The following is a 15,934-nucleotide window of genomic DNA, read 5'->3' on the forward strand; positions in this document are numbered from 1 at the left end:
TCTATAAGCACAATAAACTGAATTAAAATTTAAACCAGTCGTCTTGCGCACAGTGCTATTTTGAGAAAATCCACGATAAACAAACGTACGGGTTAAAATGTCGAATTTCACGTTTTTGCACAATTCGACAGTATACAGTCTACACTTTCATATTGTGAACAAATTTCACGGATAAACATACGTTTTGACTCTTAAACCCTGCCTTTATTTAGGTGAAGATTAAACACATTAGCAGTCATTCCATTTGTCCACGCCGCTATAAGGTTTTACGGTAGAGCTAAAATGTAGCCTACTCATTAGGCTACTCGTTACTCAATGTGTAAGCTCTCTATCGTTCTTGGCAGATGTAACCGAATATGAATGTGAAAGACTTGCCTTTCAGGGCACGAACGGTCAAAAGCACGAACTTTTAGAAATATCCTGGCGTCATTTTACGGACCAGGAGAAGTTTTCCATTGACGTAGCAGTAGCACATTTTAAAAGCGGGTCTATAGCCTACACAATCTGTGTACATAGAACTTCTTCTCCCCTTACTTCACCCCTAAATACATCACTTCGTTTATATTCTATAGTGACACCTTATGACGGTCCCTGGTATTAACTAGGGGGCAGAAAAAGACACTCACTCGGCTGATAAAACTGGACATAGTCAGTCATCCGCTTCAAAGTCATGCTACCGTAAGGCTAATAATAGCTGTGTCCTCACACTATCGCACGTGACAATTTACTTAAAAAGATGATTTTCTCCTCTTCTGGCGTATTGTGACAGGAGAACCATGCCAACTTTGGATGTGGTTATGTTAGCGATACTTTTTGCAATACCCTCTTAGTCAATGGCCGTTCATGTGAGCACATTAACTTAATTTTGTTATTTTGTTTTTTGTAATTTTGTTCTCTTTTGTAACATCATGCAGGCTGCTCCTTTCTGCATCTACCATGCCTTGAAGAAGATGGTAGGTCTGTATCTTGAGATCAACAGGCAGAGTAATGTCAGGGTTCCTTCCCGTTGAGGGTGGCTGATCAAGAAACTCTGCAAGGAAAGCACGGTCATCTTCCTCAAAACTGTGCAACAGTAGTGATCTTCAGTGTCTGCTTGAATTTTCCATCCAAAGAGATTTTCCAGGCAGTCCTGGAAGAACAGATATGGCCTCTAGAGAGAAGTTCAGACTGTTGAAAGGACGCACCTGTCTGCACCGGTTTCCAGTGGCCTTTTTCCACAATAGACATGTTCTTCATCACCCATATGGCAGAGCGCAGATGTGATAGTGCAGCCACATGTGAATCCTGGTTGAGCTGACTCAATGCCATGCCAGGGTGTCTACTTGACATGAGATCCAACCATCTGTTGAAAAAATCCAAGAACCAAGCTTTGTTAAGGAGGTCTGGATCAAATCCTTCAGAATCGACCTAGTAGTGCAGTGCAGAACTCACTAAAGTTTAGGGCATTACAAACTTTCATTTTACCTAAGTGTGTTTCTGTAAGTTTGGGTGCAAGCTTCAGGTCTTTATCTTTCTAAAAGACATGTAACATCTTTACATGCTTGAAGGTGACGTTCTTTGATCATAAAGTGAATTTCTCAACAACCTTCTTCCCTAACAATGTGCAATCTTCTTTGTAGTGATCTAGCTGATGGCAGAGGTTGATTTTGGGCAAGAAGCAAGTTGTATCCAGTAGGACCACATGCCAACATTAATTGAAGACCTTTTTTGATTGAGTCAGCTGACCATTTTGTCCCCCGTGTACTTGCTTGGCTAAGTTTGTAAAGCTGATTTGTGTTGAAGACTCCTGAAACATTTGCTTCGAGTCGTTTTCTCTGCCTGATGATCTTCCACTTCTCTTTCCTTTCTTTCACAAGAGCCCGCTGGAGTGATAACACTTTGTTTTTCAAGCCGTTCAGTTGTTCTTCCACGCTTGCAGTTTCCCCGCTGACATTCTCCCTGCCCGCTGTCTCTTCGCTGACCGTCTCGCCGCTGACCGTCTCGCCGCTGATGACCGTCTCCCCGCTGATCGTCTTGGTGATGACCATCTCCTCGCTCACAGTCCCACCAGTGTAGGCGTTGTTCGTCCGATCAAACTCTTCATGGCCAACTTCGATTTCTGGAACAGAATAAGAAGAAAGGAGTAGAAGCATTAACATTTGTTAAACATGGGAACAGGTATGCAGACTAACAAGACACGGGTTGAATTACACACCGTCAGTACAGTCTGTTTTCAGACTGCAAAGACGCTGAGAAAGATTTAATGGTGTAGTAGTATCCGGGGATGGACTGGCACAAAAGTACAGCCCTGGCATATTACTACACTATCACTCTGACTGATCAGAGGTACCCATGGAGCACATGACCTCCATATTTAAGTAGGCTATACAAGCAATTATGAAAGAAGAGTTTCTGCTTGAATTCAAAGTATCATTTCAAATTATTCAATCGGTTACATTTAAACTATAATATGCTCAATTGCTAGCATTGCCAAAATATTACTGAAGCCCATGTGTAACCTAGATTGTGGTAGACCTTATTGTAATGTATACCAGTTATCACTATAGGACAATTGAAACAACACAAAATAAACAGGGCAACTTTGTTACCTGTTGGTGGAAATATTTTATTCCTGTAGTAGGCTATACTACCTACCTACATTGCTGGTACATTTAGAACAGTACAGCTAAGAACTAATACCCTTTAATGTCTTTCAGTAGCCTATCGTATAAGTTATATACAGCTTAGTTAGCTTGTGCATGAATATGACTTGACATTTTGTAGCCTACATTTCCGACAGACTACAGTCTTTTAGTCCATCTTTACCAAGAGAACCCTTCCGAGATAGAACCCTTTTGACAGCCAACTTTCGAGACCAACCACCACTCCATCGATGCCATCGATGTTGAATTTTGGGCATCTGACTTAAACTGATCAATCTGACCAACAATTAATGTCGATTTGACACTCTTTTGCTGTCTAGGTTTGCAAATCATTTATTTAGAAAACTTAAGTTAACTTAAGTCATCATAAGCATCATCGTCAGCATGTCATGTCACACAAACTCCATCACCACTGAGTTATTGTTATCATGTTATCCTAGCCTCAACTAGGCTACACTCTCCACCAGCTGCTGCTGCTCACTGTCCCTCTGCTCTGTATGCTTGCTTACATCCTCAGTTAAATTCAACAAACTTATATATTGCTGACAAAGGCTAGCCTACTTGCAATATTGTAAGCTTTTAAGCTTCTACATTGGTATTAATTTTTCCACAATTACAAAACATGAAACATGACATAGGCCTATTACATAGAACTGTAAATCATCTGATCATCTCATATTTACAGATATCTAGGCTATAAACATTTATTTTATGTTTGGCCTGTTATGAAATCATGTATTGAACAATTTAAGCACAGCTCAGTTTTAAGAAAATCAAATAGCCTAAATGCATGCTTAGCATTTTGTGATCATTAAGGCTCTAAGTTCACAAACTTAGTCAGCTGTATATCCTCTGGTTTTAATATTTACCTATATCTAGGCAATATTTGTAACATTTATTTTGTATTTGGCCGTTATGAAATGTAGAACAATTTAAACACATTTTGAAACCTAAAGACCAAAGTTGGAGACATGAATGTAGACCTTGCTGCAAATTTAAAACAAAATACTCTGGAATGGCTAACTGTACAGGGGAATGCTTTACACCTCTGTGTTCGGTAAGGTCTGCTGTTTATTCTGATAGAAGCCTATGGTTTGTCATGTGTTAAACAAAGGGTTTGTGAAGTATTCCACCGAGATGAATGGGTAGGGAGATGGGCGCAGAACTTTAAGTAGATGTTATGATTCAATTTAATCATATTATTTACTTTTCTCGCGAACCGTTCGCCACAGCAATTAGCGGCAAACATTGTTTAAAAGAGGAGAAAAAGCTCTTTCATGTGATGTGATCCATGTGTCTGTGTGATGAGTAGCCTAGGCTACTTCGCGATCGCAAGTATTTCAACTGAGAGGAGTGGTGAATTTGGACGCACATCTTTCTTGCTATGCGCTGTCATTTTCTCCACTGCGTAAGACCTGTAAACCTTTGATTTTTAAACAGGCATCACGGCCAACGCAAGGGGCAAGGACGGCCATGGCCGTCGTGGCCGCCGTGAAATTCCTACCCTGATTGGCACTAGGGTTGCAAAGGGGCGGAAAATTTCCAGTAAATTTCCGGAAACTTACTGGAAACTTTCCATGGGAAGTTAAGCTGGGGAATTTTGGAAATATTCCAAATTGGAAACTTTAATGGAATTAAAGGAAATTATGGGAATTAATGGGAATTTACAGGAATTAACTGGGAATTTTTGGTAATTCCTACTTTTTCAAATACAAGCATTAACATTTTGTTTCATAATAACCAATATGATTTGTAGCTTAGCATACAAAGCTAGCTACCATGCTAGCGGGAATCCCATTCTCTGCATATGGTTTACTAGCGTGCTAAGCTAGCACTGAAACCACTGAACTGCCCAAGATACACCACGCCACTCAACAACAAAATCCAATTGGTTGGAACATTAACTATCTTGACTATCAGTTTCTTCAGTTAGAATTAAAGTAAAAAGTAAAAAAAAAAAATGACCCAACATTCCACCCCAACCAAACCTTATAGATTATGTAAGTTATATATAAATTGTCAAGCTTAATCAGACTAATCAGATTAATCGTCCCATTACAGTTTAATTACAGTGCAAAATGACGTTCCCCAATTTGAATGAGGACAAAAGTGACGACAAGCCCATAACTGGGCAACTCTGGGAAACTTCTCCCAGTTTCACACCAGTTATTCCCACGAGATGATGTTTTCACTGGGAATTTATTTTCCCCATGCACATGAACGCACCATAGGTTTCCTTTACGTCTAGTAGCCTATGATGATTGCTGTGTGCATGGGATTGACGTATGTGCAGGGTAGAAATTTGACTGAAATTGCATTAAATCAGGTTGTTTTAACTAATATTATGCTGCAAGATGGGGTTTTGTCCACTACATTTAAGTTCCCTGTTATAGACTAACTTGCCATATTAAAAATTCCCAGTTTATTCCTGTTAATTCCTGTTTATTCCCATTAATTCCCGTATATTCCCGTTAATTCCCATGGAAAGTTTCCAACTTTGAAAATTCCTGGAAGTTTGCAACCCTAATTGGCACTGACACCCGCCAGTTTCGACAAGCTTCGACAAGAGCTGTTATTGGATCAGTCCAGTGTCAGTGTGGAAAATGAACCAATGGTCCGCTGACTGTCCTTCCTTTGGGCTGGTCGTTGGCCAAACAAATTAAATTATACATAGCATATTTTATCGGCCCAAAAGATGCGTCGGCTCACCGAGAAAATGCCTGGTATGCCAGATGGCCAGTCCGTCCCTGGTAGTATAAGTCATGCTGAGACTTTGCAATTATAAACATTACTGAAATTAATAATAAAAAGAATTATGCTATTTGATGATGTAAATTAGTGTTTTGATTAATGTAGACACTTTTAATGAAAACTATTAACACCTACAAATAAAATACAGCAAGAGTGAATTTATACTCTCCAAAAGGTTTTTTATGTGCACATTACATTAACTTTATACCTGCATTTTGCACTGTGCATCTCCTGTGCTCATGGAGATAACCAAACAACTTGAATCAGTTCTCACTTGACCTTGAACATAATTACCTGTTTTAACTTCAAGGGATGCAGAACAGGGTGTAGAATAATAGGCATGGTCGAGTTGTATGCGTTGTGTGTGTTGTATGTGTTGCTGTCCACCAACACACGGTTCATCTTCTGTCCTACTTTGCTTGGTGGGTCTGCTGTGGCGCTGTGGTGTCGTGAAGACGAAGTGCGTTGGGAGAGCATTCGGCTTGAGCCTCCTCAGGCCGTCCACTCTGCCATTCTCATACTGGGTTTCATCGAAGTGGTCCTACAAGCAAGACGACAGGAACTTTTTAATGGGTGGTGTCAAGAAAATAGAGAAAAAAACTGTCAACAAGTGAGCCTTTTCTTGTATTCTGAGCCCGAAATCTATTTCAATAGCACATACAGTACATAGCACAACTTTCTGATTTTATTTAGTATGTATATTCTGAAGTTTTTTTTTCCAGAGTGGTTTATTCATGTAGCATTCATGGCCTAGATTACAGCACTTCATTTGTTAAAACATGGCGGACATTGACTTTTTTAAAGGCCACACAGGCAATATTTTCAGATTTGTCTAGTAATTAAAAGAGTAGTTTCTTTCCACCTGTAACATTGTCCTCTAAGATGTTAAACAAATGAAACAGGACTTTTTAATCTGACTTAATCCAGTGCTCAGATTTCTGTATTTGAATTGTGCGCATGAGTGCATAATTAATTAGATAATGCCTAACTTATGTATGTAAGCATAACATTTCAGAAAACTTGCAATAAACTCAAAATTCAGCTTGGAAACATGGCTAGTTAATTCAGCATACATAAAAAATGCCTTTAAGATAAGGTGACCAGACGTCCCGGTTTAACCAGAACAGTCCCGATTTTGAGTTGCGTGCTAAAATGTCCTGGTTTATCTCTCTTACATAGCTGATATGCCCAATCATTAACTAAACCCACGTAGAAAGATCAATAAAGTGTCCAGTGACAACGTGTGTGTGTGTGTGTGTGTGTGTGTGTGTGTCTGTGTGTGAGAGTCAATCGAAGTAGTCTGCATAATCTTTGCAGGCAACGTTACAATGTATCTTTGTAAACATTGTTGCAATGCCTCTTCATATCTGCCTCGTTTTAACGGTTGTATCGCTATATGCTACGACAATGCCGAAGAGAAAGTCATCATTTTCAAAATAACCTATGGCTATATCAATTTCCCTTGAGTTAAATGTATTCATGCATGTCTGGATAATGGGTGAGGAATGTTTGGGAGACTAACAGCTCTACGCAGGGGTCAAGCATTGTGTCTTGCCCAACCAAACAAAGTCAAGAAGTCAAAGGTTTTTTTTTAGTTGTGCATCTGCGCAGTGTGCAGTCTCAAACTCAGCTTGGATGTAAATGAGTTGGTGTTGAGTGTAGGCCTAATGGTAGCTAGCTGCTGGTACATAGCTGAGCAGTAGGCCTACGTTGGCCTACAACCTGCTTGAACAGCCAGACAGCTACAGTGCTATACTATGGGGGGCAAAATTATCAGATACTCTAGCTGTTGACAGAGATGGGCAAAATGATCAATGAGATCACAACAAATCTGGGCAAATTATTAAATAAATACATTTTCTATCGTGTTGGTTTAGGCGATACATGGGCAACTTGTTGCAGGGCCACCACATAACCGGTTCCATGCTTTTCAGTTGGTTGATTAAAGTTCTCAAGAAGCTTGAGGTTGGTGTGTGTGTGAGCAACCTACACATTACTCATCTTGCACTGGATCATCTACTTGAATCTCAATATTCTGATCACAACAACTCTGTTTTGCACTTTCATGACGTGTGATTACCAAAAGTAGGTCATTGGTTTTACCAAAAATATTTACAAAAATACCCACCAATAAAGTATTTTGATACAAAATATGAAGCTATTTTCTTAAAAAAATAAAACACAAATTACAACATACTATTTTGTATTTAAAATACTTCTTTTACATATTATCTATATCTGCAATGGCAGTCCTAGACTAAGGTGACATTGTGCATGTAACGCCTTCCACACTGAAATCACTTGATGCAATTTACCACAGTTCACTACGTTTTATAACTGAGGTGGGTTAGAATAACCTGACTCTCGCCAGATGAATTTCGTTCCGCTTAGCTCCACCTAGCTTCACTCACATCCATCTGGGACCTCTTCCATTGAGAGTGATAGACCTCTCCAGAATAAGTCACGCCTCTGTAACCTCCGTATCCATCCAACTTCCAGTCGTCAAATGTCTATGGGAAATAACATGGCGTTTCGAAAGATCGTACCTGTCAAACTCTGTAGGTGACAAAGTAGAAAAAGCTGGTGGGCCGATTGGCCTACACACTTCTGCCATCTAGTTTCCACTGGATTTTTTGATTGTCGGTGCCGTTTAAGTAGTGCGATTATTAATGCTAAGCGGGAGCTAGTTCGATGTACGCCGGGCGGAGGAGGGCGTTAGATCTTGCTCACAACCAGTCACAACCTAACGTGATGATCATTTTCACGTGTGATTCATGCGTGGTTTCAGTGGTCTATAAATGTAAATCGTTTGCAAGGTTCAGCCTCTTTTCAACATGACTTAACTTTTGACTGACGAGTTTGTTGGCTGTTATTGAGATATTTGAAAAAGAAAGAAATTGCCGTGAAGACACTACCTAAAGACATGACGAGATGAGATTTTTTTCACGAATAACAGATAATAAGCAGACTAGGAATCAGAGGCTGAATCATTATTGAGTCGATAGCTTTATTTTGCATGACCTTGATCAGAACAATAACGTTTTCAGAATGTATTAACAACCTATCAAACATGATGATTTCCGCGGGGTTAGTGCCACCTCCGTAGACAGGCTCTGGTGTCACAAACTCCATTTCGGTGAAGACAAACTATGAAACATTGCCGTTGCTATGCAACCTTGACTGGGGGAGTCAGTTCAGAGTCTAGATGGCAGAAGTGTGTAGGCCAATCGGCCCACCATTTTTTTCTACTTAGCCACCTACAGATGTTTTACATGTAGGATGGTCTTCCCTCTATGATGGGGAAAGACACCGCCTCCTTTTTGTTTATAAGGCATTACTGGGAAAGTTACCTTTTTACTTAACTTCTCTTCTGAACCTGAAATCAATCTGTCACAATTCCTTCATGATGATGATTCATACATGTAGCCTATCAAAAATACTGCCTATCCTTATGCCTGGGTGTTGGCTGCAGAAATTCAAGCGAGGGAGTATCGATTTTTTGTGTTTGTGTGTTTTGACCATTTTGCTTGGTTGCCCACCCAATATTTCTACCAGCCCAGCCACCCAGAGTGATAGAGAAAACGGACTCTGAGCCCACCCACATAAACGACGGACTATGCATAGTTTTTGGTATAGGCTATAGTGAAGACCCCATGTAAATAGAGCATCACAGTCCCGCCCCTCCTCCGAGAGAGCTTAGTTTCCGGAAGTAAATTTCCCATTCATTTCTCCCATTGACGTTTTGGAAAAATCTGTATCTAAAGAGTTTTAGAGCATGTCTTAGGCTAATCAGCTACGGAGTAACTCATAAGCATACAACATATCATTTCGAGTGAAAAAACGAAGAGAAAGTCCAAAAAAAGTCAAAGGTACAAGACTGTGTACATATTTTAATTTCCGAGCGAAGGAACTACTCATCCCATAAACCACCGCGCCTCACTGAATAATATATAAGCAATGAACGAACCAGCGCGAAATCATTTCCAACCGGCGACAGCACGCAAACCCTTTCCTCCAAACAGTGATTTTTATATAGTGAATGTGCAGTTAATAGCAGTTATTTCAGGAGTAATCGTGCAAATAATAGTGTTTTGGTATTGAATGTTATTTTTACCATCATGTATTTTATATCGTGTGTGTGTGTGTGTGTGTGAAAGCGGTTAACGTTAACGTTAGCAACATTGTGCAGTGCTTCATATCTGACTCCCATCCTGATGCATGGACTGGTGCATGGTCTGCTCTTGGACCACCATATTCAGTTTGCTGTGAATTATTACACAAAATATTTATTAAATGTACGAAGAAGTATTCCTAGGTTAATGATTGATGATATGACTCGTACAGTATGAAGGCTACAGTAGCCTAGCTAATGTTAACTAGCATTACCAACCTCCCTGCAAAACTCACCACACAACTTTGTAGGTCTTGTCCCTCATGCTGGCCCTTACAAAACCCACAAGCTAACCCTCGGACACACAACAGTCAATAATGTGACCCGATTTAAAGTGGTTTTCACCCCTTTGGACACTCTTGATTCCATCTTTGAAACAGTGAAATATTTACGGGGGCATGGACGGTTTGCTAACCATTTTACTGCAGTGTCTAGCTGCTAGCCGGTGGTAGCATCCAGCTTGCATGTGCTATCAGCTAGCTAGCTAGTTCAAAGGTTTAAGTACTTAATGAGAATATACAGGGCTTTTTATGCCTCGACTAAGTTGATGTTTCCTATAAACAACAATTCATGTTTATAGATTCTATAAACATGAATTGTTGAAACAACAAGGCCACTAAAACATTATATTTCATACCTGTGTTGCAGCATGTAGGCTACATTCTAATGTCTGAAAGGCTAATGATTAGCCTATCGGCTACCTGAAAAGTTAAGTGTTTAAACTAGCATTTACAGTGTTCTATTTGATGGTGTATTGGCCCTGACTAAGTTCATCTGATATATAAACCACAATCCTTGTTGATACAAGTACCAATGTTCGTCTAGAAAGTTTTTATTCACATTAAGATTTTCGCCATCTTTGTCAATAATTTTCGCTAATAAAGTTTCAAACTATGATCATAACGGCCTTTCCACCAATCAGAGGCCTCACTGTGGGATTGTGGGATTGTTCAGGATTGTGGGTAATGAAGTACTTATCCAAGGAATCGCGATTAAAAGACATTTATTTCAAAACAAGGTTAGTGCCCCTTGAATTTTAAGCCCTCTATATGACCATATACAATAAACTTAGTACAGCCGTAGCTGGTTTTGAGTCTACCATGTGCAGTTAAGTTTTTATGGCTTATACCCGAATTGTCAATGGAGAAATTGCATTGAATTCTTACTTCCGGAAACTCCTGTGGGCGGGACTGTGATGCTCTATTACATGCCCGTGCCATAGACTGTATATATAGAACTGGACAGTGTGCCGTCTGTTAAGAGTGATGCGAGCGTTAGTCCAGAGCCCCCTGGTGGCTGGCTGCAGTACAATGTGTAACTCCGCCCATCCCCATGTATTTCAATGGCCAAGTAGCCAACTTTCCATGTCACTTTTCTCACCTAAAACTATTTTTGTATCAACAACTTTTTATTCGAAAAAATAGTTTTCAAGATGCTTCAATACACACAATTTTTTTTCTTTCGCTGAAATTATTTTTTTTTAATGTTATATTAACAAATCTAAAAAGGCGTGTTTACACCTATGATTGACAGCTGGCTGGCTGCAGACCACGACAGCTTTGTCCATTATGTTTTACCGTCTAGGCTGCAGACACTACTGCGCCATCACTCACTTATTTTAGCGACACCTGATTTCGACACATAATCTAACCTAAATAAGTGTTGCTGTTATTATCATTAGGCTATATCTTATCACAGTCTGACTAAATACATATTGATAGTCATACATTGTGTAGTTGTTTGTAAGAGACATCGTTGTTAGTTGTTACAGATTCTTTGTGAAAAAAAGATATGTGCTGTTCTTTTCGTAGATGCTAAGTATATTAGCTCATAGCATGCTACATCATGCTAGCATTAGCCAGTTGATAGGTAAAGTAAAAGGGCTCTGCTATATTGATCCGAAGTGACGTTAGCCATAGTCACCATAATTTACAGTCCTACTTGTTTCAAATGGTTTAACGTAACCAGTGATTGCCGCCATCATCGTTGAAACTTCATTTGAATACACTTTGTCACTGGAGAAGGCGATGTTAAGTTTCATTAGCGTTAACTCTTGCTTAGTTTTTTTGCGAATGGCAATAAGCGCCACCTAGCCTGCTAGGTCGACAACATCGGTATGCCCATTTATGAATCAGCCCGACAAATAACTTTTTACTTGTGTTTTAGTGAACACATTATTGGACCATAGCTTAACGTGAGGTAGGATTCAAAGTTACAAATGGACAATTTGCTTAGTATGCTCATAACAGCGGTATCTGAAAATGCTGAGTTAAGGTATCGTTGTTACCTGCGATTGCACTGCTGGAGAAGCATTTTGCATTGGTATGATTTGATCAGGTATTCCCAGTGATGTGTAAATCCTCCCATAGACGTACCCCATTTCAAAATAATACGTCTAAATTGAAAACTGTGACAACTCATTGATAGGCTCTCTCAATATGTCTGTAATCGTATGCCTCTACCACAGGCTTGCTAGGCTTTCACCAGAGAGGGTGCTCCATTATAAATCAAAAATGTAATACTGCAGCCTTCATGTCAGCTGTAAAAATATGAGAACATGGACCTACTACATCAGGATACTCTGTAAACATTTTACACATAATCAGGAAGCTACTTTGCTGTTCAGTGTGTGATGTGTTTAAAGTGGTACTACGTTTAAAGAAACATTTTTTATTCTTTTGTTTCAAGTGCATAAGAAAATACCACATTATGATGATGATGGTTATGGTTACCCTTAACAAATACAAAACAATATAATACTTAAAACAGGGATCAATCAATAGCCTAATGAAATAAACAATGAGGGGGGAAAGTAATAATAAATAATAATGCCCATTCAATAAATAATATCATAAACATGGTAAGACTACATTAAAGAGAATATCAATAATAAAAAATGTCAAATTAATCAACAGCCTATAATGAAAATAAAACAGTACTACTGCATACAAACCATAATGTATAAGAAGTGCTTAAAAAATACCAAAACTATCACAAGAACGAAGAGCACTGGGCAACTCATTCCACCAACATGGAACCACTGAGGAAAAGAGTCTTGAATTTGACCTAGCGTTTAAGACTGAAGTTAATTAAAATAACAAGGACCAGATCCAGTCAGTGTCCTATAGGCCAAAGTGAGAGATTTAAATTTAATTCTGGCTACTGTAGGGAGCCATTGGAGAGTAACTAGGAGAGGAGTTACGATGTGTCCTCTTTGGCTGATTGAAGACCAGTCATGTTACAGCATTCTGAATGATAGATCACACAAAAGAAATAAAAAAAAAAACATTCAATATTGATTTAGTATCAACAAATAATTATTATTTTAGTAACGTCTACATCTTTGTGTAGGCTACAGTTAAATACTAAGCAATGGCCTCTGACTTAAATACCAAGGCAGTTAAATGACCCGTGGTATGGTATAGTCTCATTGATACACAGGACTACACAGTAAACCCATTTAAAAAGCATCATCATCTCAGTATACTCATTTAAAATAGGCAAGGATCGTATTTAATAACATTTGGGGTTGCTCACATTATACCCACCACTACAAATAACTAACTAGACTACACCACTGGTTAAATGGCATTGCAATTTACAATTTGTGTGAGTTCAGGGGCATACAGAAAGCTGAAGTTTGGGTGACATCAATAAAAGAAAATAGAAACAAAGGGATGTGTACAGACTCAAGTATGAATGATGTCACATTAACAGAAGGTTCAGAGCAGCGGCAGACTTTTCTTGGTGCCCGCAAGTTATTGAAAGTCACATGTTTTCAGAGCGTAGTGGTGCTGTGCCATGTCCCATGTATAAGGGGCTTCATGTTGATCCAGTGGCGGTGGGTAATGATGTCAGGAGATGGATGTCAGGGGACTTGGAGAAGGGGGGAGGACATGCCACCTCAGACCACTCCAGCCAAACCACTTCACGTAGGCATTCCCTTGCTTGCAGACTAATGTAGATCATGGAGACCACCTTGCCGCCACCTCCAGTACATTCAGCCATCACCCATATCTTACCTGCAAAAAGGAAAGTTACAATAAAGTTAGTCAGACAATTTTACAACATTACAAAGCATCTAATCAGGCACTCAACACCACTAGTAATACCAATTAATTAAATATGTGTGTGCAATAAACTTCACAGCCTACCTAATGTTAACTACACATTTAAATATGCGGTGTGAATGTTATTACCTTGCGTCAGCTTGAAAAATAACGTTATCAGTATGACTGATCATGGACGTTAGATGACAAACTAAGGTCTTTCTCAAATGTTCACCGATATCCCTGGGAAGTGACTGGTTCTTGGCGTAGTGTTTAATGCAGGCGTTTCATTTATCGATCATTCACTTATGCGGTCTACAACTACCGACCTAGCATTACCGATCTATTTTTTTACAGCCCATGCTACCGACCTACCATCACAGAAGTAGCTCTAACAGAGGTGTCTGTCGTTAACGTTAGAAAAAATGCAACGCTGGCAAACTGGCTAGTAGTTACATTAACATGAGTTGATGAGGTCCATGCTTCACATTACGTTAACGTTAACTTGCGTTGCTTTAACACATCATACCGTTGCTTTATCATATCATATACTGTACTGACTGTCTAGTGTTATTAATCCCCATGTACAGTCAATGGTTACTCCATGTTGAGATGGCATACATTAAGATTGAGATATTTGAAAACAGCAACAACTAATAAAACCAAGTATATCATGCATCGACTGTTACGGGAGCTGTGTGCTAATCTTCACTTCAACGACTAACTTAGCCTCCCGTTAACGGTAACGTTAATGTAACTGCTAACGTTAACATCTAATTTGCTGTCCGTATTTCTGTTGTTAACTCATTAGTATTCACCATACTAAATTGTCACAGTCTATAATCAACATAATAAGCTCTCTTAGGCGATTTAAGAACACCAATAGACAAAAAAAACTTTTCAGTTGATACGCAACACTTACCAGGCAAGAACAAACCGATTGTTGTTTGTACTTTGTTTAGCTAACTCACAGCCATAAAATTCATCCAGCCAGCTAGCCTTCTGCGCCCGAAGTCGACCCTGCGTTGTGGAAAGGAGAAGGGCGGGTTTCACTTGACAAGGGGGCGTGTTTAACTCACTGAGTGGCAACTGGTGGGGCGTGCCTGACCGCGACTCCTCTTCACTCGCGCATGCTTCAACTTTTGCTGCGCAGCCCGCACTTCAAATTGGCTCCAAATTTTCCAAGATGGCGTCGCCGGGCGGCTTCAATTCCATAGAAAACTATAGAATGCAGCCACACCAAAGATTGTTAAAGGAGACAAGATGTTTCATCAGGAGCCACTTCCGGGAACCCGGATCACGGGGGGGGGGGGGGTCAAAATCCCCCTTTATGCAGAGCAGAGGCAGCGACTGCTCCATTGAAGTCTATGGGCATAGCTCAGAATTTCACCACATATGCTAAGGTCTTGGTTCTATAGAGTTAGGAATGTGAATTTCGGGCGGTTTCATGATCCTCAAACCCTTCTGAACATTTCAGGTATTTTTTTTAGCATTTTTTGAGCATTCCAGTCTGGAGAAAATCAACCTTATATCAGGTGTGCGCCGGTTATTTATGCAGCTGCTGTTGGCCGGTTGCAATGTACGCTCGTCAATACGTCATCGACACGCCTCTTTATGCAGACAGGATTCGATCCCCATTTCGCGCCCATAGACATGAACTACGACGAAGTATCTTGCTCCGCCTTAACAATCTTTGGCCACACTGTCCAGTTCTATATATACAGTCTATGGCCCGTGCGGTTTTCATAGTATATTACATCTGAGTTACAGGTGACGAAATTAGACAAGCTTAACTTCAAGTCATGACTATGGAAAGATCACAAGTTTTTAAGCTTCACACTTCATTCATTTCTAAAGCTGTTAGAACTTTTTTGATGTGACATTACTATATTTTTACTATATACATTCTTAACATAAGTCGAAGAGAGAAATTGACATTCACCTCGCACAATATGGAGTAGTTATTTGCCTTCCAGTTTTTTCTTCTGACTTTCTGCTCCCATAATTTCCTTCTTATGGGGTCACGGGGGAAATTGTGCATCCGTTTCCCTCTTCCCGGTCTTACACTGCAGCCATAAGCGGCACAGTTGGGCATATTGTACCAATTTTCACTAGTCTATTATTATTTTTCTCTAGTTACTTCACAGTTATAATGGGGATTTCATGAAGGATGGTCAGCAAAATGGCGTCCACGAACCACGTGACCGCCCAGACCACTCGATTCCCAAGTTGTCCGAACTCGAATCTACGGCTCTGCCAAAAAGTACATGGATTACCTGACGGGGTGTATTTTACATTATTTTATACAGACGTTTTTCAGT

The 15,934-nt window shown here is 39.8% G+C and overlaps 1 protein-coding gene across 1 annotated transcript; it reads right to left on the reverse strand.

Annotated features, from left to right (window-relative positions):
- Positions 1-829: 829 nt before the first annotated feature.
- On the reverse strand, positions 830-15,801 carry LOC125299881. The gene is made up of 3 exons (XM_048251368.1): positions 15,556-15,801; positions 5,688-5,934; positions 830-2,098 (listed from the first exon to the last, which is right to left on the reverse strand). Exons 1-3 carry the CDS (start codon positions 15,706-15,708, stop codon positions 1,578-1,580), a joined length of 921 nt encoding a protein of 306 aa, XP_048107325.1. The 5' UTR covers positions 15,709-15,801; the 3' UTR covers positions 830-1,577.
- Between the last annotated feature and the right edge of the window lie 133 nt (positions 15,802-15,934).

Source organism: Alosa alosa, chromosome 8 (assembly GCF_017589495.1).
Source record: "Alosa alosa isolate M-15738 ecotype Scorff River chromosome 8, AALO_Geno_1.1, whole genome shotgun sequence".
Lineage (NCBI taxonomy): Eukaryota > Metazoa > Chordata > Actinopteri > Clupeiformes > Clupeidae > Alosa > Alosa alosa.

Excerpts from the sequence above, each read along its gene's own strand:
- LOC125299881 (XM_048251368.1), bottom strand. The coding sequence starts at position 15,708 with ATGCCCAACTGTGCCGCTTATGGCTGCAGTGTAAGACCGGGAAGAGGG. Across the intron at positions 5,935-15,555 it reads ACTACTCCATATTGTGCGAG|GACCACTTCGATGAAACCCA; the intron begins GTGAATGTCAAT and ends TCTTGCTTGTAG. Across the intron at positions 2,099-5,687 it reads ATCCCTTGAAGTTAAAACAG|AAATCGAAGTTGGCCATGAA; the intron begins GTAATTATGTTC and ends ATTCTGTTCCAG.